This window comes from Trematomus bernacchii, unplaced genomic scaffold, assembly GCF_902827165.1.
Source record: "Trematomus bernacchii unplaced genomic scaffold, fTreBer1.1, whole genome shotgun sequence".
In the NCBI taxonomy this organism is placed as follows: Eukaryota; Metazoa; Chordata; class Actinopteri; order Perciformes; family Nototheniidae; genus Trematomus; species Trematomus bernacchii.
In genome coordinates, this window is record NW_022987587.1 from 429,753 (window position 1) to 453,689 (window position 23,937).

General features: G+C 42.4%; 1 protein-coding gene across 1 annotated transcript in view; it reads left to right on the forward strand.

The window, feature by feature from the left end:
• LOC117480947 (zinc finger protein 197-like) overlaps positions 1 to 23,937 on the forward strand; it is a gene marked incomplete at its 3' end in the record, with an annotated part of 80,134 nt that overhangs the window by 43,042 nt on the left and 13,155 nt on the right. Inside the window, 5 exon segments of the mRNA XM_034128364.1 lie at positions 13,967 to 14,060; positions 14,230 to 14,586; positions 14,659 to 14,772; positions 14,857 to 15,767; positions 23,256 to 23,337. Of these exon segments, the coding sequence (XP_033984255.1) occupies positions 13,967 to 14,060; positions 14,230 to 14,586; positions 14,659 to 14,772; positions 14,857 to 15,767; positions 23,256 to 23,337 (1,558 nt within the window).

The following is a 23,937-nucleotide window of genomic DNA, read 5'->3' on the forward strand; positions in this document are numbered from 1 at the left end:
CGGAGTTTGCAGGAAAAGGTGATCTAGTAAACATGAGTAAAGTCCAAATGCTGCTGTCGTTGAAGAAGCAGCGACTCACTGCTGCTGCTGAAGAGATATTTGCTCTGTTTGAAAAAAGGATAGCAGAGCTCGAGGAGGAGCTGTCTCTTTCCAAAGAGGAGCTGTCTCTTTCCAAAGAGGAGAACGAGAGACTCCAGAAACTACCGGACGCTGTTTTACAGCCTCAGCTTCGCATACACAGAGCAGGTCTGTTCCCTTTACTGTTCATTAACACTTTAAAGCAGAGGTGTCCAAACTACGGCCCGGGGGCCAAATGCGGCCCGCTGGCCATTTTGAATTGGCCCTCAGCTAATTCAAAAAGTATAATGAAATATGGCCCACAAATGAAACTTTTGCTTTTCTTATATTGTACTTCTTAAATATATATGTACAGATATATTACACAGTAGTATTCATGTGTTAATAAGCCCACTTTTAAATTAAATTCAGTCAATTCATGTTGATAACATTTTCTAACAAATCTTAGTTGATACAAAAAGCCTAATAACTTATTTACATAACAAGCTTGAAATAGACCTTTCATATTTCATCTTATTATAATCACTCTGAGACTTCTGTTTTTAAGGGATGAGCTGCCAACAAGATAAATGAAACCCTACAGAGAGCTGTGATGTAGGCGGTGTTTTTCTTAAAGCATATTCATGTATCGAGCCTAATTTACCTACATGTTGCTAACTTATAACTTAAAGTGGACCTATCATGCTATATTTAAATGATATATTTTTGGGCCATACCTATATAAGGTATATTTATACGTTTCTGTTTTCAAAATTCCAAACAGATCATGCATTTTAGCCATGCCTCATTTCGCTCTATTTGCTGTTTGCTGTCTACGGGGCTGATTCTGTGAGCTGCAGCTGACCACGCCCCCCTGCAGGAGAGGGGAGCCGTGCTCTGATGAAGTCAGAAGAGGGGGAGAAAAATAGATCTCCGTCCTCCATGTTATTATAGGCCTTTTGAGTCGTTATTCATTTGTTTTAAAGCTCAATAAATCACAAAGAAGACCTTTGACCGGCACTTTTCTAATTTTGTCCGGAAGATTTAAACTTTAACGGACATCTTGACCGGCGAAAGAAAACCTAACTGAAACTCTGCCGCACGGTCCCCTCGTTCCTTGGAAGAGGCGGAGAGGTGGGTGTTTGTCATCTGCTGGTGGACTAACCGGAGAGAATTACAGTGCTTGCCTCGACGGGGGGGGATTGCATTGAATTAAAGCAGCGGGAGCAAACGCTTGCCTCGGGGAGGGAGAAAAAAAGCCACAGCGGAGAATAAACAGAAGGGTAACCATGGTTACCATATGCGCGGGAAGTCTTCTTCGCTGCTTTTGTGGCAGACTACAGCGCCACTTACAGGCCTGGCATATGTACTACAGCGTCTCCAGCGCTTTCGAACTGCAATGGCCGGCCGTGGCCCAACCCCACATTCCCCTGATTGGTGGAGAGTTGGCCCAATAGCCGTAGCGCCACTTTACTGACGTCGGTGAAGTGTTCAAATCTGGATCAGTTTTTATCAGATCCGTTGCAGCCCCTTTTTTAGAGATTTGGGTATGGAGGAAAATAGAGAGGGTTGTGTTTTCTGACACTTGGTGAGTTCCCTGGAACACCGGGGACACATATTCATGTATAAAAGACGTACAAAAGTGCATTTTGCATGATAGGTCCCCTTTAACTGATGAGGCAATATACCTCACCTTTATGAGTGCACCAGCCCTTCGTATGTTTTTCTGTATGTGTCCCTCGGTGAAAAAGGTTTGGACAGCCCTGCTTTAAACTCTTTTGGTAACACGTTAAACAATTTGGTAACACTTCTGACTGTTTATTATTGCTGGGCAACGATTAAACATTTTAATTTTCTGCGATTAATTTCATTGTTATGCACTAGGGGTGTAACGGTTCACAAACATTTCGGTTCGGTACGTACCTCGGTTTTTAGGTCACGGTTCGGTACATTTTCGGTACAGCAGAAAAAATGATCACAAAACATAAAATATCTTTTTGGGGTTTTTAATTATTATTAAACTGTGAATAATGTATTCACAAATACAAAATATGATAAAATAGACATTAAGGTGCAGCATTTCGATGAACTGAAATAATCTGTATTTGAACTGTACTGTACTAGTACCTAAGCAGCCAGCTTGACATTAGGACTTGCTTGCTTGTCATTGTATTTTCATGTTTTTTTAAAGAAAAATTAACTTGTCCACATTGCTTGCCGAAAGGGCAGATCTGCTGGCACTAACAATGTCTCCTGCTGTGGAGAACACCCTCTCGCTAGGGACAGAGGTAGCAGATACAGCCAGATAGCGCTTTGCTAACATGGCAACATAAGGATATTTGGCGTTTTTGTAATAGCTTTGGCTCGGTCTGAACTTTTTGCGAGTGGTGGAGGCTTAATTGCTAGTGGGAGTTGAGTTTGCACTTCAGTCTTTTTTCTTTTGGTACCGGTGATATTCACGTTCGGGGGATGCCTTTTCAAATGAGTGTGCATGTTTGATGTATTGCCAGCCGCGTAACCAATTTTAGTTGAACAATGCCGACAAACAGCTTTGGTTCGGTCCACCTGTCTTTGTCCGTCATCCTTGTACGTAACTGCAAAACCAAAATGTTCCCAAACCGGAGACTTCAATGATGCTGGAGGATTTTCGAGCTCAACTTTATTTGCGTTCGCCATTTCGACAGTTCCTCAAATTACTGACTACATTTGAACGTATCCCTGTGACCAGCTCTCATAGTATGCCTCTCGTCCAATGATATGACTTAGTTGCTCTATGACGTGTTGAACCCAATGTGAGCAAATTACACTGAATGCTGCGTCACAGCACCTGAGATTACTTCCAAAAAGTTGTTCACGTTCTCAATTTTTTACGTTTAACGTCATATTCGCTCGGTACACTTCGGTACACTTCGGTACACACGTGTACCGAACCGAAGGGCTCATACAGAATAATTTTGGTACAAATACGTATACTGTTACACCCCTATTATGCACACATTTCAATAATGAATTCAAAAGTAGTGTTTTGCTTACTTTTATTTTGACAAGTCTGCAGAAAAGACGGCAGGCGAAAAACACCGACACCTCCTCATCACTCCACCGCTCCCATGTTTTTTTTTTGTGTTGCCATAAGTTATTCTCTCTCCGTTGGTGCGCGGGGCTAATGCACTTGTGCGTTAGCATTTTTTCGCTCAGGGGTCATTTAGACGCTTCTTATGAGACTTGTGTTTTTGTTTTGGTAAAAATGGTTCGTACTGTCAGTTAGCTGAGTTTATTCCCGTTAATCTGGTATGACACATTAACCTGTTCCACTCTGAGCCTGTTTTTCAGGTCTCAGGCTCGAAAATGACATTCCCAGAACAAATGACCATATCTTCCCTTCTAAAAGGGTTAAATTAATAATCTTTTCTCAAAGTAATGATAAACCTGTGAGTTGGATGTAGAAGTGTCAGAATCAATATAAATGTTTTTTATTTGAAAGAAAATTCAGATTTTACATAGTAAAAAACTGTAAATTATAGTGTCCGTCCAAAAATTATTTTTTACAGATAGTGAAAACTACCCTTGGATGATGGGTTAGTAGACTAAAAGCTTTAGGAATCCAAAGTACAACATATAATAAGTACCCTGTATCAAGATTGATGCAAAACAAGTGAAATTTGACCTTTTTAGAGAGATTTAGCCAAAAACTGGGCCATCTGGGGTCATTTGGGTGGATTTGACCTATCTTTGGCCCCCCTTGCTCGATCTGGTTGGTTGACATACCCTTGTGACCGTTAGAGCCAATAGAATCGAAGGAGGAGACTCACATAGACACACATTGTAAAGAAAAAATGTTGCCGCTTCGCGTGTGGAAAGCGAAACTAAACTGGAGGAATGTCTCCTTCTGGAGTTTGGAAACTAAAACGCAGTTGTATTGCTTATGGATTATCAGAAATAATTTCAAAGAAGGCACAGACACATAGGATGAACCTATGGATTAACTGCAGCATCGTTTTTTTTATCGTTTTAATGCCATTGAAGACCACTTTTGACCAAGGTAAGCCATATTTACATGTTTAGCTTCTTGGCTCCACATGTGATGATGTACGCTTTCGTTGATAGCGTCGCGAATGTTTATCACTGAGTGTTGAGGTGGGCACCGTTAGATTCAGTGTCTCCAGGACACCAAAAAAGAGTGTTTGGTTGTGCATCTAGGATAAGTAATAAGGGAGTTCTGAGTGAGTTTATGTGCCTTTGTAGGTTACGTTTTTTCGTCGAGGCTAATTTAGAGGCTGAGTGCTAGCATTGTGGGTTTTTTTTGAAAAAAATAATTAAAAAGATCAGTTAGCTGAGTTTCTTCCCGTTACATGGATATAACACATTCATAGTTTTATTCAATATTAAGATTCCTTAGACGTTGTTTCCTGCAAATGACGCGTTTATCCGCCCGGTACCGGGGGGAAGGCGTGAAACAGGTTAATAGGTTTTGAAATATTAAAAACAGTTTTGTGAAAGAAAAAAAAACCTGCAGCCCCCTCTACCGGGGGCTCTCGGGCTAAACCGGTTAATGCGATTCCATTGCTGTCTTTCTAGCAAAAGTGGTATATTCTTTGATCCATCTGGTCCAAAACAAATTTGCTATGTACTGCACTTGAGTATGTATCTTGCTGATGGAATAAGCCTGGTGGCAACGCAGGTTTGACCTTGAACTGCAGCAAATGGCTTGGTGTGAGAGGCTCCAAGTCATTTGGATCATTTGACACTGTAGTTATTGGTCGGCTGTTGAGAATTCCTTCAACTTCACACAGAACTGTTGAAAGGCTTTCGTCGTCAAGTGTTTGTTGTTTTGTGATGGATAGCAGAATTTTCTTTACAAGCCAGATTAGTCTTTTCCATACTCCGCCATGATGTGCTCCGTAAGGAGGATTGAAGGTCCATTTCACATCCTTTTGCCAGGGATGCAAACTTGTCACCTTTCGGCGAAATTCGCCGTTTTGAATCCAAAATAGGTCGTTTGTGTGATTCATGTAGATCTGCAATACAAATATTTTTGGGGTATGGGGGGGGGTCTGGGACCCGGAGTAATCTGCGGCCGCGAGCTGTTATGTGCCATCATGACACGCATGGTGTTCTTTTTTTATATATTATAATGAAGCGCGAGCTGTGTGCTCGAGTCTTCCTGCCTGTCGGCTCTGCTCATGGATGTATAATAAGGCTCTGCTGCTCAGGGATGAGGGTCTAGCTTCAGCAGCTACATTACCTACGGTGCGTTCGTTAATATTAACTGTGCGGTCCGGAGTCACTGTGGCACAGACTGGACCGCTGGTGAACAGCTGAACGAGCCTTCGTTTTCAAATAGTTATTTTCATAGGCTATAAACGGAGGTGGTATAAGTATATATCTTGTACTTGAGTAAAAGTAGAAGCACTCAGATCTTGTACTTGAGTAAAAGTAGAACTACTCAGGTCTTGTACTTGAGTAAAGGTAGAAGTACTCAGATCTTGTACTTGAGTAAAAGTAGAAGTACCAGAGTGTAGGAATACTCTGTTACAGTAACATTTCTGCATTCAAAATGTTCCTTGAGTAAAAGTATAAAAGTATTATCATCAAAATATAGTTAAAGTAGCGACAGTAAAAGTAGTCATTGTGCAGATTGGTCCATTTCAGAATAATATATATGTTTTATAATGATTGATCATGAAAGTGTTCTCAAAGCTGGTAAAGGTGCAGCTAGTTTGAATGACTTTGTATACTGCAGGGTAGCTTGTGAATTTACTCCAGGTGGAACTAAAGTCTGATTTAACACTTGATTATATTTCACATCATTCATCCACATCTGTAAAGTAACTAAAGGTATTAAATACATGTAGTGGAGGAAAAGTACACCAGTTACCGCTGAACTGTAGAGGAGAAGAAGAACAAAGTAGCAAAACATTGAAATACTTAAATAAAGTACAAGTATCTCAAAATTGTACCCAAGTATAGTACTTGAGTTTATGAACTTAGTTACTTTACACCACTGGCTATAAAGATAGAAAGACTAAGCCTTGCACAGAGGCATGAAAATACATTTTCAAAATGCTCAACATTGCTGCCAAAATTATAAATTGACTGCTACACAATTAAAATAAATGCTTTTATACATTTCTATTAGATGTGACTCTTTGGCGTTTCTGTTATTATGAACTGCTTTAGTTGTTCTGACTGCTAAAATCCTCTGTTATTCCTCATTTTAAAGCCGATATTCCGTGGGGTTTGGGGGCTCAGATCCTTGTCACCTTTTTCATACCTGATGAGTTTGCATCCCTGTTTTGCTGGAGGGCTTGTTCTATTTTGCTCAGATTCCACTCTTTTATAGATTCCTTCAGCTATCTTTCAGTGGCAACGCAATTAGTCCCATTGTCTGACCTCATCTCCAATATTTGGCCTCTTCTGCTGATGAAACGTCTGCAGGCATTAATGCTTGAATCTGTATCCAACGAATGAGCTACTTCCAAGTGCACCGCTCTGGTTGTTAGACAGGTAAAGATAACTCCATATCGTTTCACAATGCTTCGTCCTCTTTTCACTTCCAGGGGGCCAAAGTAATCCACTCCAACATATGTGAATGGTGGTAGGTCTGGTATAATTCTGTCTGTTGGCAGATCTGAAATGTTTTGTTCTCCTGCATTTCCATGCATGCGTCTGCACACGGTGGGTGTTTCTCAATGTAGAGGACGCTTCCTTGGTAGAACAAGTCCCTCCGAGTCAGTTCCTTCTGAAGCGAGGCAAACATCCTTCCTAGCCTCGGAAAACAAAGAATGGTGGAACAGGCTAACAGGTGTGCAGGTGTGCGTCATATGCGAGGCCCGCCTTAAATGGAGCGCGATTTCCGCCAAAGATTTTGGAAATTGGTCCGTCCGCAAACTAAGCATTGTGGGGTTTTTAAGACCGCAGAGGTTACACATGTGCAGCCTCGAAATGTCCCTCAACGAAGGACGCCGGCCTCGGTAGAATTCCAAGTATCCTGGACATTGGAACAGTCCTTCGGCGGCACTCGATGACGTAGTATCCTTGAAATAGTGGCTCTGGAGCAGCTTTCCTCGACATTGAGATACACCCAGTACATTCATATTTTATTTTTCTGGCTAATGCATTGGCACATGGTATCCAGTATTTTTGTCTTAACCTGGATAACATGATTCCTTCCACTGTGACCAACTTGTTGATGAATATCTCGAAGTATAGTTTTAGAGACATGGTGGTGTTTTCCAAGAATGGTTGGGTGCTTTGCTTCCTCAGGCATTGCCATTTTATTTAGCCTTCCTCCAACCTTTACCAGTTCATTCTCGTACACTGGATCCAATTTATACAGTGCACTACTTCCTTTGATAGGTTTTCCCCTTTTCAAAGTGTCCACTTCCTCTGGAAAAGACACAAAAGAACACAACACTGCTGCTTCAGCCTTATCCAAGTTATCCTTGGAGATTGTGAGACCTCTCATAGAGTCATTAAACACTCTCATCTCCTTCTCAATCAGCTTTATTCGATTTGGTCGAATTTGTCAAATGTATTGAACTGGTGATCACAGTTTGAACAGTTGACAGCTATAGGCCTACAGCTTTCATGCTTAAAACATAACTTGGTTTTTAAATTAAAGAGGGATCATACACGAACAACATAACCGGTTAGGGTAACGTAACCCTATTACAACAGAGATCAACAACCTATAACAGGGCCTATGCACAGAATGCAGCTATTCAATACTCATTCTTGTTTAAGAATATGAGCATGTCTACATGCTCAGCGGAGAGGCGGGTGCGGAGGCGATTCACAATCAGGCCAGCTATAGAGAAGACCCTCTCAGCTGGAATTTGGGCATAAGATGAGGTTTGACTCTGCGTGATCTGCGTGTAGGGAGGGGCAGCAGCCATATCATTAGCTAAAACTAGCTAGATCTGATGGATTTGGACATAAACGCGAGTGAAGTATAACCGGACGAGAGAGAGAGAGAGAGAGAGATCAGCACCTGCAGCAGTTTTAGTAAGAGCATAGGTTGCACAACTTGCTGATGAAGTGGCACCAAATAGATGTACTGTCATCCTGTACTCAACGAGAGGTAAACTGACATCTCCTCCTGGCCACCAAAGAAAGCGAAGATAATCTTGATCGGCAGGAGCCACCTTGACCTGATGATACATCCCCACGAAATCAGCCATGAAAGCTATTTGTTCTTGTCTGAATCGAATGAGCACACCAAGTAGCGTGTTGGTAAGATTGAGACCCTGAATAAGCTTTTCATTGAATGAACATCCTTGATAAGATGCAGAACAATCGATCACTACACAAATCTTGCCCTTCTTTGGGTGATGAACCCCATGATGTGGTATGCACCACATATTTCCACTCTCAGGTTTGAGCTGCTCTTGGGGCAGTAGCTGAGCGTGACCTTTTGCTATCACAGCCTCCAAGAATGTTTTATATTCATCATGGAAAACTTTGTTCCTTTTGAATTTCCTTTTTAATGATTCTGCTCTCTGCTCTGCAAGTTTGCGATTGTTTGGCATCATGATATTAAATGGAAGTTCAAGCTGATAATGTCCATCTTTGATTTCAGCTGAATCTGACATGATCTTTAAGAATTGTTTGTCTTCAACTGACATCTCTTTCTTCTCATCACAACGTTTCTCTGGAAAGTCATGATTGTATTGCTGCACCAGCAGCTCACTTAAATCTGTCACTGATATCCGATTAACAACAGCACATGAAGTATTCTCAGATTCAGTGGTTTCCTGATTCAGTCCATTCACAACCCAACCTAGGACTGTCTTAACAGCAAAGGGTCCTCTATTTTGACTGTTTATTTTCCACGGCTCCATTAGCTTTAGTGCATTTGTTCCTATAAGCAACCCGATTTCACAATCCAATTCAGGCAACTTAATTTCTCTTACATATTTCCATTTATTTTTCTTGAGTGGGAATGTGCTCTTTTCCAGCAGGAATTTCCTCTTTTGTGTATACTTTAGGCAGCTGATAAAAATCATTGCCTTCGATGCAACTCACTTCAAGACCTTTGACAAAGGAAGTGTCAATCATTTTCTCCTGACCCATGGTTTTTAAGACGATTTTTGTTCTCTTGCCCTTGGCATGCACATCTTGTTGAAGGGCTTGAGTACAACAACTTGCAGTGCTTCCCTGATCCATAAATGCGTAAGTCTGCACAGTCTGGTTCGAGTTTGACAACTTTATTTGAACTGGGATAATTGGTAGGGTTTGTTGACCACCGGCCCCAGTGTGGTTTCTGCCATTTAAAGAGACTAATGCACTACTTACAGAAGCTGCTTGGGTGTAATTATCAGAGTTGTCTTTTTGTTCAATCTTTTTCTTGTAGATGTGCAATATTGTTGGATGTTTCATTGAACAAACTTCACATTTCATTCTTTTCTGACAGTCTTTGCTTAGATGTCCTTTCGTTAGACAGCCAAAGCAAATTTGATGACAAAAGATGGCGCCTGTGTCGGCTCGCCGCTCCCTCAGCTCTCTACCTTTTAGCTATCCTGTTTTTGTTTTATGTTTGTCAGAATGTCTCTGCTCTGCTCGTTTACGATCGCCAAGCTCTCCTCCACCTCAGACCCTCACTGGAGTTGATATTGCTGCCCAAACCTACATCTGGCAACCATAAATCGTCCCCCCCCCCCTCTACTGTCGAATATTCCCACCTACCTGCGCCGGTTGCCCTGCATCCTGCCTCGCCGAAAGCGCTTTAGACGACGGGGAAAGCGTGGTGGTGCACTGGTCCATCTTAAGGCATACCTGACGGCTTCTCCTGGGACTTATCCACGCCTCGGATGTCATGGCCCTCCCGCTGCACGCCATGTGAGGGATCGGTGGATTCGCCCTGTTTTTCCGGAGCTGCGGACTCTGCTGGGCCCGCTGGCAGCTCCTCCTGCCCCGACTGACTGCTCCCGGCCCGCGCGGCGTTCAACACGCACATCTTCGTCAGCTGAGAACTTTGCATGGCTTTGCTAAATGCTAGGTCGATAGCAAACAAAACGTTCCTGCTAAACGACTTCTTCACCTCTCGTGAACTGGATTTTATGTTCCTGACGGAGACCTGGGTCCACGCTGGCGAGTATACACCGTTCTCTGAACTTCTTCCTCCTGACTGTACATTCTCCAGCTCCCCCCGTGCCACCGGCCATGGTGGGGGCATAGCATCAGTGTTTAGAGCTAGCCTCCAATGCTGATTGCTTCACCCTGTAACTAGCTATGCTAGCTTTGAGTTGCAGCTTTTTGAACTGAACCCGGCCTCGCCTATACTCTGCGCAGTCGTGTATCGTCCGCCAAAGTGCAATAAGGATTTCATAAGTGACTTTTCTGACTTTCTGTCCGGGATCATGGTGAAATATGATCGTGTTTTGATCTCCGGAGACTTCAATGTCCATGTGTGTTGCGAGTCCAAACCTCTGGTTAGGGACTTTTTAAATCTCCTTGATTCTTTTGGTCTCGTTTAGTCCGTGGCTGGCCCAACACACGAAAAAGGACACACTTTGGACTTAGTATTATCGTTTGGACTGTCTGTATCTGTGGATGAAATATGTGCAGCAACGCGTATCTCAGACCATTTACCGGTTCTGTTTACAACCTCCATCCCTTCCGCAGGAGTCGAATCACGTGCCCCTGCGCGTCGTCTGCGTTCGATTAACCCCTTGACTGCCTCACAGTTCTCTGATGTTTTTAATGCTTCTCCGATCTGTAAATTAGATGTGAACTGTGCTTTTAATGCTGATGAGCTTATCTCCATGTTTGACTCGACATGCACACTAATACTGGATTCTGTTGCTCCTTTTACGCTTAGACGCACCAAAGTTCTATCAGAGCCGTGGCTCAATGACTGTACTCATGCTCTCAGACGCGCTTGCAGACGTGCAGAGAGAAAATGGAAATAGGATAAACTCCATGTCTCCCTAGAAATCCTTCGTGCTTGCCTTTCTGACTGCCAGACGGCAGTCAAAGCAGCCAAAACAGAGTACATTTCTCTGTTAATCTCCAAAAACAGCCATAAACCTCAGGTTCTTTTTAATGTCCTCAACTCTATCATTAATCCCTGTGATGTTTCTTCTATTGTCCCATCGACTACTCTCTGTGATAAGTTTCTTAAAACATTTTTATTGAAAAAGTATCTGCTCTTAGGCTAGCCCACACTAGTGCTACCCCAGATCCTGCTCCTTTTCTGTGCCCTGCTGTCCTCGACCACTTTGAGCCTGTATCCCTCTCTTCTCTCTCGGATGTAGTCAAGCACCTGCGGCCGACAAACTGCACCTCAGACAGCATTCCCTCTCGCCTTCTCAGAGATGTTTTTGATTCAGTTGGAGCAAGTATTTTATTACTTTTAAACACCTCTCTTAGCTCAGGATGTGTCCCAGCTGCCTTCAAACATGCCGTGGTTAAGCCACTACTTAAAAAGAAAAATCTCTACCTTTTTTATCAAAAGCCCTGGAGCGAGTAGTCTACGCCCAGCTGCAGTCTTTTTTAACCATGCATGGAATCCATGAAAAGTTTCAGTCTGGCTTCAAACCCATGCACAATACTGAAACAGCCCTTTTAAGAGTTTTTAATGATCTGCTCCTAGCCGCCGACTCAGGTAGCTCCGCTGTCTTCGTGCTGTTAGACCTGACAGCTGCCTTTGACACTGTGGACCATCGCATCCTGTTGTCACGGCTTGAACAGTCCGCTGGCATCACAGGCTCTGCCCTTGCATGGTTCAGGTCCTACCTGACAGACCGTAGCTTCTCGGTACAGCTAGGTGCCTTCTCCTCTGCCAAAGCCCCTCTTACCTGTGGGGTTCCCCAAGGCTCGATTCTGGGCCCCATCCTTTTTCTACTGTACATACTGCCCCTAGGTTCAATTCTCACAAAACATAATATTCCCTTCCACTGCTACGCCGACGATGTACAGATATATCTGCCTCTCAAAGCAAATGTCAAACACTCACTACAGCAGTTGATGGACTGCTTAACAGAGATAAAATCCTGGCTGAGCAAATACTTTCTCAACCTCAACGAGAGCAAGACTGAGGTCATCTTTTTTGGACCCCAACCTCCAGCCTCTCCGGTTGATATTCTGGGCTCTCTCAAAAAAAACATCCTCCCCTCGGTCATGTACCTTGGAGTGACCTTCACTAGCACTTTTAAATTCGACAAGCAGGTCAGCACTGTAGTCAAATCCTGCTTTTTTAAAATAAGACTATTGGCCAAAACCAAGTCGTATTTATCTTTTAATGACTTAGAAAGGGTTATTAACGCCTTTGTTACCTCAAGACTGGACTATTGCAACGCTCTGTATGTGGGTATGGACCAGATCTCAATTAAACGCCTGCAGCTGGTCCAAAACGCAGCTGCACGTTTGCTGACTGGCCACAAAAAGCGTGACCACATCACCCCAATTCTGGCCTCACTACACTGGCTTCCAGTTCGGTTCAGAATTGATTTTAAAATCCTTTTATTTGTTTTTAAAGCACTAAATGGGCTGGCTCCGGCCTATATAGCCAAACTCCTCCAGCGCTACACCCCAGCCAGAGCTTTAAGGTCTGCTGACCAGCTGCTGCTGGTAGTGCCCAAGAACAGGCTTAAAACCCGAGGGCACCGAGCCTTCGCAACAGCTGGCCCTAGGCTCTGGAACACTCTGCCCCTCCATGTGAGGTCGGCCCAGACCCTAGGGTTTTTTAAATCTACACTAAAAACACACTTCTTCTCTCTGGCCTTCTAGTTAGAGCGGAGTACGACTCCTGACTTTTCCTTGTGTTTTATTTTAATTTTTTATATATATCTGTTGTAATTTATTGTCTTTTATTGTGATTGTAGTAATGTGTTTTTATTACATGTACAGCACTTTGGCTCGACCAAAAATCGCTTTTAAATGTGCTTTATAAATAAAACTTGATTTGATTTGAAATTCCTTGTGCTTTTAAGCAGTCAACCTTTTCATTGTGAGATTTTTTGTTCATGTTACATGTTTCAGAGGTGTGTTCTCCTGCACAAAATACACAGCGCCTCTTAACAGTAATGCCTTTATGGTCTGATTTGATGTTTTGGAAAGGTTTTTGCTCCTCACTGATTATTGGGCTTGTCACAGTAACACAACTACTTCCCTTATAACCATGAGCTGGCTTATTGCTGGGTGATTTGTACACTTTAATATCCCTTTTTGGCATGACATCCTGTATGTCTCCAAACATGGGGTCTGATGCAATGTGTGCATGCTTTTCAATGAAGTCGACCAATATTGGAAACTTTGCTCTTGTCTTATTGTGTTCATAGTATGCATATGCAGTTGTTCTCCACTTTTCCCTAAGTTTAAATGGGAGTTTCATGATCACATTTCTCATGTTTGATGTGCTATTCATTTCATCCAAAAACTCAACATCTTCCATTGTGTTGCAACATCCACGAGCATAATAATGCAGTGCTTTTCTATCTTCACTCTTGATGGCATTCCAGTTCAACATTTTGTCCAAACAAGCTGCTGCGATTAAGAGTTGATGTCCATAGTTACGTCACTTGGTACCAGGAAGAAAAAGAGAAATCTCCAACGAGGCGTTCTGGGGCAGCATAGACAGGCCTTTTCTGTGTTAGAATTGTACTCGCTACAGGGTGTACTTTGAGGGTTTGTGACTCTGCAGACCGTTTACATGCATAAAAAGCTACATAACACACAAGGGCACGGGTAATAACTGGAAAAGAATGACATGGGACCTTTAAATGTTAAGAAGCCCTCAGACGCTGTTTCTTGCAAGATGTTGCGTTTTGCCCCCGCGAAAATGTCATTGCAGTATCATTACTTTTACATTAGAAGGTGCTGTACATTTTTCTGTTAATACTTGCGAACGTTTACTTAAATAAGGTTTGAATGCAAGATTTTAATTTGTAACGGAGTATTTTCATTCTAGAGGCATAGTGTATCTGAACAATGCCAAATACAATTCCTTGTTTACATTGCAGCTACTGCTAAACTGGAACTGGAAAGGGGCTGGGCTACAGAAGGTGAATTGAGACAACAAAAATACACAATAGGTGGGACTAAAAGATAATATGAAAGTAAAAACAAAGGCATTATTAGGGCTGCAAAATATCTCCCATTTAATGGTGATCAGATTTTGAATTGCTAATACTTAACAGTTTTTTCTGACTGTGTGTTTCCTGTTACCTGCAGACGTCCAGCTACTGGTGGTGGTTAAAGAAGAGGTTCTCCCTGACCAGCAGGATTGGAGCACCAGTCTGGACCAGGAGGACCCAGAGCCCCCCCCACACATTAAGCAGGAACAGGAGGAACTCAGGATCAGTCAGGAGAGAGAGCAGCTTCAGGAGCTGGAGGAGGCTGATATCACCAAGTCCACTTTCACTCCTGACCCTGTGAAGAGTGAAGATGATGAAGAGAAACCTCAGTCCTCACAGCCTCATCAAAGACAAACTGAACACATGGAAACAGAAGCTGATGGAGATGACTGTCGAGGACCAGAACCAGCCAGGAACTCAGATCCAGAGAGCAGTTTACAACCAAAGACTGAGTATGCCACTGGAGACTCTTCTGAACCTCACATTGGAAACTCTTCTGAACCTCACATTGGAAACTCTTCTGAACCTGACACTGGAGACTCTTCTGAACCTGACACTGAAGACAGTGCTGATTGGAAGGAGACCAGAGAATCTGCTTCAGCCTCAAAATCACTGAAAAATAGACAAGAATCTCTCAGTGATTCAAGCCGTAGTGCTATAAAGAAACAATTTGGCTGCTCTGTGTGTACGAAATATTTTGCATTAAGTCAAACTTTAAAAAAACACATGAGAATCCACACAGGAGAGAAACCATACAGATGCTCAGTCTGTAAGAAATCTTTTTCACAGAGTGGAGGTTTAAAGGAACACATGAGAATCCACACAGGAGAGAAACCCTTTAGCTGCTCATTTTGTACCAAATCTTTTGCATTTAGTAACAGTTTAAAAAAACACATGAGAATCCACACAGGAGAGAAACCATACAGATGCTCAGTCTGTAAGAAAGCTTTTTCACAGAGTGGAGGTTTAAAGGAACACATGAGAATCCACACAGGAGAGAAACCCTTTAGCTGCTCGGTTTGTACCAAATCTTTTGCAGTTAGTGACAGTTTTAAAAAACACATGAGAATCCACACAGGAGAGAAACCATACAGATGCTCAGTCTGTAAGAAAGCTTTTTCACAGAGTGGACATTTAAAGGAACACATGAGAATCCACACAGGAGAGAAACCCTTTAGCTGCTTGGTTTGTACCAAATCTTTTTCACAGAGTGGACATATAAAGGAACACATGAGAATCCACACAGGAGAGAAACCCTTTAGCTGCTTGGTTTGTACCAAATCTTTTTCAGTGAGTCGAAATTTAAAAAAACACATGAGAATCCACACAGGAGAGAAACCATACAGATGCTCAGTCTGTAAGAAAGCTTTTTCACAGAGTGAAAGTTTAAAGCTACACATGAGAGTCCACACAGGAGAGAAACCACACAGCTGCTCAGTCTGTAAGAAAGGTTTTTCACAGAGTAGAGGTTTGAAGACACACATGAGAGTCCACACAGGAGAGTAAATATACAGCTGCAATGTTTGTGACAAAAGATTTAAATGGCATGGTTATTTCAAAAGACACAAGTGTGTTGGTCATCAGTCCTCACAGCTTAATGAAATTCAAACTGAGGATAACAGAGAGGCAGAGCCTCCAATCACCTGAACACATGGAAACAGAAGCTGATGGAGAGGACAATGAATAAGTCTTAAAGAGCCCATGTCATGGCCATTTCCACTGATCATAATTCCATTGTTGAGGTCTACTAAAATAGATTTATACTGTGCAATTTTCCAAACTCAAATTGGTTTCGCATACAGCATCTCTGTAAAGTATGTGTATTCACCGGTATTCACTCTCTGCCCTGAACGGTAGCTCGGTTAGGAACGCCAACTATAATGTACTGACCGTAGGGTAAATCACCCGGAGTATACTGTCTATGAGTATTTTGTGTGTGAAGGCAGACATTCTCCTGCTATGAGAAACATGTAAGGCCATCTGCTGACATTGTAGTTGATATATGTAAACGCTAGCAACTTCGTTAGCCCAGTTAGCACTGTTTTGAACTGAACCTGAGATTCCAACAGTATATATGCTTGGCTGGCAGAGGGTGCGTCATAGCTCTGGGCGTGGCTACTGGGTATCCAGACGTCACGATGCCCAGGAAGAACTTGAGAAATCTCCAACGAGGCGTTTTGGGGAGGTATTTTCTGTGTTAGAGTTTACTCCCTACAGGGTGTACTTTGAGGGTTTTTGACTCTGCAGACCGTTTACATGCATAAAAACCTTCATAACACACAAGGGGACGGGTAATAACCGGAAAAGCATGACATGGGCCCTTTAAGACAGTTCACACATGAGAAAAATCTGTCTGACTGGATTAACATTGTCGCACAACATTCATAAAATACTTAAGTGAACTCCATCTTTATCAACATAAGTGGACAATATGTTTAATGTTTTTGTCATACTGATTTTCTGATTCATACATTAACCACTGACTGTTGATGAACCATTTTATTTTGGATTGAGGGCTCCAAGTTTCCATATAAAGATATAGGATGATTTGATGTATTGTTCTTTATTTCTAAATGTTTGGTATCATTGCTATACTGTTAATGAGCCCTGTTTTACATAAATGTACCTGTTATCTGATTGTTTTTGCCTCTGTAACTGTAAGGGAAGTAGGGCTGCACGATATATCGTGTCGTGAGGATAATCACGTTATACGCATGCAGGACGATTTTTATTTAATTTAATTTATTTTTTAGGACGTTCGATAATAAGTCGGCAAATTAACTCAAATCTCTTATGATCCTAAGTTTTAAATGCTTTTGACTAGTGATTGCCTTAAAGCAAATCTTTAAGCTGTTTCTGGTTTTGATTTTATAGTTTGATAAATGACATTAACTAATGGTTTAAATGATAAAAGATATTAGTTTAAAACAAATATTTTGCTATTATGTATCTGTGTTTTATGTGTGTTCATTATTATGCTTTTGACAAAAGATGCTCCAAACACTGATGAGAGATAATTTTTCCTATTATGATTGCCTGTATCAATCATTGTGATTGAATGTTTCAATCTTATTCTACTTTGTGATGTAATTGAATGTAAGGTGAGACCACACTCGAATCTGAAGACGCCTATTGATTTAAGTATTGACCAGAATTATTAGACTAATGTTTTAAGGTTATCAAAAATGATAAAAAGAGAGGAACTGTTAAGGAATAATTCTTCTAGATATCTAACCTTTTACTCTGACATGTGTTATCTCCTCTAAGGAAAGGCCTTGGTGCCATATGTGTTGTTGTCACCAGTGTGAGACCGGTCAACTTGACTGGCACGTAGGGTAATTGTTGTGAGAACACTGAAGCACTTCTTTATCGGTGTTTGTGGGCTCTCGGATGTGAAATCCTTGAGGCCATGAGCGTTGGACGCAGATGATTCAGTGTTTAGTCTACTCCTTCAGAGATGTTGATTTCTCTTTGTGAACCTGTTAAAAGGTCTAGCATAGAGAGAGGTTCTTCAGAATTGACGTGGCAACTCTACCGTGTGGTCAGAACCTCTGACTCTTTGATTTGTGATGTGAATCCTCCGGCCGAATACTCTGAATAAACCCATCAGTGTTTGACATCAAAGCTCCAACTCTCACCGTGTCTCCTTCCTGAGTCGGTGACTCCATGCATTACTACACAGAAGTTTCCTCCACACACGTCATATTACAATTATTTTGCTGCTTGTTACAAAAGGAAAACTCGCGCGGCTCTCATGTCAGGGGTACTTGAGTAAGTGACATGCAGGCTCTGCATGCACAGCAAACCACCAATCACAATCATTCTTGATCAGATCACAGCAGGATAACCGAGCTAGCTCAGCTTGTTGCTCTGATAACTTAAGATCCAGAAGTCTGTGACTAAAATCCTTCATCCGGTTAAATATCGTTAAAAAAAGACCAATTGTATAGCATGAAAGTTCAAAAAAGGATAGCTTGCGGACAAAAAAAAACTGTCTTTTCTTCAATTCCTGTATTTTTTCATATCGCAATATATATCGCAGAGGAAAAAATATTGCAATGTCAGTTTTTTCCAATATCGTGCAGCCCTAAAGGGAATACATTTGCCTATTTTGTATCCTGATGACCTAATGCCGTTACATGTAATACGTTACTCTCTAAGCCTGATTTCACCCACCTGCAACCGATTCGCTAATAATCACAAATGTTAATTTCTTTGACCCCTTGACTCGACTATTTCTTGTTTAATAATCGTTACATGTCCTCAGGACCAAGTTCCCGTTTCCTGCCTTTCACCTGCTGATCACCCACTGCTCATTTAAGGTGGACTGACCTTTACAATGGACCAGCTAGTCTTATGGCGCATTTCCACCACACGGTCGGCCTCGGCCTCGCTCGGTACTGCTAGGCCGCGTTGGGCCTTGTTAGGGCCGGCTCACTTCATGCTGCGCTTCCATTACAGTTTAGGAACTGGGGTAGTTACTATAGTAACGCAGTGTAGGCAGAGCCGTAACATCATCTTCAATGAGAACCCCAGAAAAACAACACAGCCGTTAGCTGTTAGCACTCAAGCTCACAGCTCCTCATATCTGTTCAGAAACTAGACAAAAGTTAAACAAGTACAAACCACAGACTGTCTGTCATGGCGAATACAGTCGCTGGTTTATTTATGTCTGTATAGGCCGTTGTTGTGAGTGTGGACGGTCGGAGCATATATTGCGTTGGCTTAGCCAATCTCCATCTAGAAAACACGCATTTTAAAAGGTTTTTCGCCTGCCGTCTGTCTGCAGACTTGTCAAAGCATTAATTCATGGTTTTTACTAACCGGTATCAGTATGTTGTTACTTTGGCATCATTTTGAAACGTGTATTACAATTAAATCACGGTCAAATATGTTCATCTTGTTGTAGCCGGAACTAGGCCTAGTGGAAGCGCAACCAAAAACGGGCCCAGCACGACAGGGCACGCTTAAACCGCGCTCCGCGCCATGGTGGAAATGCATTAGTGTCTTAATGCAAACGTTTTGTAAAGTGATGCTAGACCAAAAACGTGCTGTTGGGTTGTGTGCTCTCTGCAGGACAGTGTCTGTACTCAAAGATTGTTATGAAATGAAAGCTTTACTCTGTTTTTGTTGTCCAAACGACGCCAACAGAACGATACGTCTTCTTTCCAGCAGATGGCATAAATGTTACATCATCCAGTTCAACTGTCATCCACATATTAATAATTCAAAACAGAAATGTGTAAGATATGGCTAGTAATTGACTATTTCAACTAGGGCTGTCAAGTTAACACGTTAATAACCCCACAAATTATTTTAACGTGCGATTAACGCATGTATATTTTTTCTCGGCCCGCCCCGTAGTTTCAGAGCCCAAAGGCTTGACGTTGTTGTTGTTAGTTGGATGGTGGGAGATTCTAGCGAGAGATATGGATAAAAAAAAAGGTGTTTTAAACAGCAAGCCAAGCCCACAGCTGATGCTGACAGCCAGGCGCGCCGGATTCATTTTAGAAGTGGGGGGGGCCAAAAAAGTGCGTGTGTATGGCCCAATCCCAAACCACGCCCTACACACTCCCCCTCCGTGACGGAGTGAACTCCGTGGAGTGACACATGAGGTTCCCTCCTGTCAGATGGAGGGAGTAAATACAGCGGCAAGGGACAAACATCTCTCCGGCAGAAACAGGAAATGCCGTAACTGTATGTAACAACGGTTTCAAATCAGCATCTCTTTGACAAAAAATGTAAATTTATAACTCAAATAAAACTCCAAACATCTTTAATTGTGTTACTTTTTTGTAAAGCTCTTTTAGTTTTAAACCTGATGTTTATAAGCTTCTTAGTTTTTGCAACAGTCTGTAAATATACACAACTTTATAATAAAATGCACACATTTACCTTTTTCTAGACAAAACACAGGTAGCCTATGATCCTAAGTTAAAAACATATGAGGTTATCATGAGGTTGTTAACATCGCAGTTTATCAGTGGGTTATTGATTCTGCGTCAGTCTTAGGACAGTCATACATTCCTATGAAGTCTTCATGGACAACATAATCAGCTGATACCCATCGTACAGTCAGAGACAACTGTTCATGGAGGCTTTGGGCACTTTTTCCAGTTATTAACTCCGATATTAACAAAGCTATCATCTTCACATTTTGAGAAAGTTACAAGCCGTTTGACAGCAGCAAATCTGCATATTTCACAGAAGGCCCGTTTAGTGGTTTTGCAAATAATTAACCACTCTCTGTTTTTGTACCATTCTGCGTTGAAGTACCTTTCTCTTTGCCCAGACGATCTAGCGGTCTCCTTTTTTTCGACAGTTAGCTGTACAGCTTTACCCGCCTCAATGTCCCGACAACAAACCTCCAAGCAGTCGGAACCAGCCTGTTTCGGTTCAACGACGGCGGTGGGGGTGGTTTTGACAGTCTCTGCGGCCGCAGAGCTGCTGCTTTTGGGTTTATCTGGCTTCGCTGGTTCTTCTATGATTGATGAAGGTCGAGGCTCCGGAGAAGTGGATGTCAGGGATGTGACCTTCCAGTTGTTAAATGTAAGTTTAGAATGACTGTATTTAGTTTTCTTCTGCACTGGTTCTTCTGACTTGTTTGCAAGTGTATCTATTCTTTCTATCTGGTTAACGGCTGAAACACACAGAACAACGTAACAAATAAACTAAACAACGTAACAAATAAACAAATCTAAGCTTTTTTATTGGTTGTAATTTACATGGATACATTTGAATGGTGTGACAATGTCCTATTTGATTGGGTTAAAATGTACATATTCTTCCTGTTATGTCTGCCTGCTTTATTTTACATAATGCAAAGTGACCTGCTCCATCGAAATTACATTTTGAATTGTATACACTGTTGGAAAGAAGAGATTCCTAGCTTTCTAATGATATCAGGATTGTTTTTGTACTCCAAATATTAAGCAAAATATGTCACATTATATAATGACTGTCACAGAGTCATCATTTTGAGAAAAAGGCCTTTAAAGTTTCCTCTTCTCTGGAAGCGGAGCAAATGATCAAAATAGTAACGGAGGGGAAGATATTTTCGTTTGGATTACTGGTCTGGAGGAAGCCCACGAGTGTGTGTGTTTGTGTATTTTTGCGTTTGTGTGTGTATTGTGTTTGTTTCCCGGGGAAAACACTCACGAGAAACACCGGCTGTTGTTATGCCTGCTGTGACGTTACGTTACTCCGGTCTCCGCTTGTAATTATGCCGTTACAAGCTTTCAAAGTTGTATTTATCATCTGAATTTGCCGAAACAAGTTTAATATTCTGAAAGCCAAGACTTTGTTTATTTGAAATCAGATACAAACAAACTGTAACGGACCTTGCCGTGTTATATGATTACTATACGCCTTACATTCATAATTTCAGCAGAGGGAGGGGAAGCGGCTGTGGAACAGCAGAGTGGCGAGTGAGAGCTGTCATCTTCCCTTTACAAGCTTCAAAAATGCCTGTAGCTAATGAGATTGAATATAACAATGAAAAATAACAAAAAATACAGAGCTGGATCAGATCGCGTTTTAGATGCAACTTTAGAGTAGAGGGGAATTATTGAAACGGGATTTGTACAGTGTTCCGCGGCATTCCGCGCCCTTGCTGACAGCCCCGCTCCTGCCGCTTGCTTGCGGCACACTACACTTGAAAGTTTGTCGGGGAGACGCATGGACACTTCTACGAGCAGCAAGCTTTTAACAGCGATAGCTAAATAGGTGGCTACAGCTTAACATTGTGGAGGACGAGGGGCTTGCGTTAGATAATTCGGATCGCATCCAACGTGTCGACTGCACATCACAGCGCATTATTTTGACCCACAGTGCGAAAGTCTCATGCTTTAAATGAAGATGAAGACAGAGGAGTGGCATTTCGCCGACAACTGTAAACAGGCTTGTCTGTTTGAGCAACTGGCAGAGTGCAGAGAAGTAGACAGGGGTTGGGAGAGTGTAAGAGAGAGAGGTTCCAGGTGGTTGTATTGAAAATATTCAGGAGAACATTTGTCATTGTTCAGAGGTTGTTGTGTTGAGAATATTCAGGAGAATATTTGTCATTGTTCCAATGATAATAAACAACCATTTGCATAAAGCATATTTGTCCACTCATATGTTGATAAGAGTATTAAAAACTTGAAAAATATCCCTCTAAGGTACATTTAGAACAGATACAAAATGTGCGATTAATCGCGATTAAATATTTTAATCTACTGACAGCCCTAATTTCAACCAAATGTGAAGAGGTTACAGTTTTCAGGCCATGTCCAATATGTTTATGTTTTGTTTGAGTAAATCTACTGAAATTGGCATTCAATACAAATGTATTGCACAATAGCTGTGCTTTATTTTAACTGAGCTATGCCTGTGGCAAGCTATTAACAGGCATTACACTGTGCCTTGTCTTTTGCTTTTTTAGTGTAGTGGAGCCTCACTTAGAGCGTTTACCGCGATCCATCTTTGGTGTTATGAAGTGACTGAGCACGTGAACTGTCTACGGGAGGGCGGGGGGAGCCTCGCTGCGGGGGCAACTGTGGACCTCTGTCGCCTGTCAGCGCAACTTACATGATGCCGTTTAAAAAAAATGAAGGGCGGTGCCGGCCGTCAGCGTACCGAGCCGGCCGTCAACGGCCCGCTGACGACCGGCCGTTCTGTGATTCTCCAGACCACACTGATGGCCAGTCCGCCGCTGAATTCCACCGGGTCGCCGCGGCGCAGACGGACCCGGTGGAATACAGGGTCTACCGCGTTTAGGAACCGTTAAGCAGAACCAAAATTGTGTTTTTTGTATGGTTACCCGGTACCCGGCATTTTCTTATCGGTTCTCATCTGGAACCGAGTTTCGGTTCCCAACCCTAATTGCTACTTTGTTCAAGTAGTTCTCCGTTACCTATTTGCTTTTTCCTGCGTACCGGACCCTATCCTGCTAGCCCGTTTGCTACCAGCCTCCAGCCGTTGGCCGTCAACAATCTCGCCAACTCCCTGCCGTCAGCTGGCCACTAACATTGGACACCCTCGTCTCTGCACAACACAGCTACGGTGGGAAAAAATGTTTTTTTCACGAACACTTTCTTAGCTGTCTCCCTACTGGCTGACACCATCCCTGACTCCACCGTCACCCAGAATGTTTCTCCTACTGACCTGGTCAACACCTACAACAATGCTCTCTCCTCCTGTCTCAACCAACTCGCTCCAATAAAACCAAGTATGTCTCTTTCACTCACTCGGCCCCCTGGTACACCGATCATCTCCGTTGCCTCAAAAGGAAGGTCGCCAGCTCGAAAGACATGCTAAACGAACTGGTCTCACTATCCACAAAGACATTTATAGACTGCACCAACAGCAGTACAAAGATGCCCTCAACAGTGCACGCTCCTTCCACTACTCCTCTGTAATACAATCTGGCTGTTACGGTTTTGTATTTATGTTTTCATTTTCCACCTTTTGTTTTGAAATGTTTGCCTCCTTGTGTCTTCTCTGTTCCTTCTTCCTGTGTTTGCCTTCCTGTCATTAGTTCCCCTGGTGTGTCTGATTGTGTTCACCTGTTGCCCTTGTGTTTCTGCCTCTCTTACCCCAGCTGTGTCTTGTCTTGTGATTACCCCCTCCCTGTATTTAGTCTTGTCTCTTCCTGTGTTCCCCTGTCGGTTTCATTGTTGGTTTTTCCTGTCTTCCTCATGTCAGTTCACGGTTGTCTCTCCTGTCTCCCTCCATGTGGGTCACGGTCAGTTTTTTGTACAACCCATTTGTTTCATGCCTTGTTTTGATCAGCTTTTAAAATAAAGCTCGCTTTTTGTTACGAGACCTG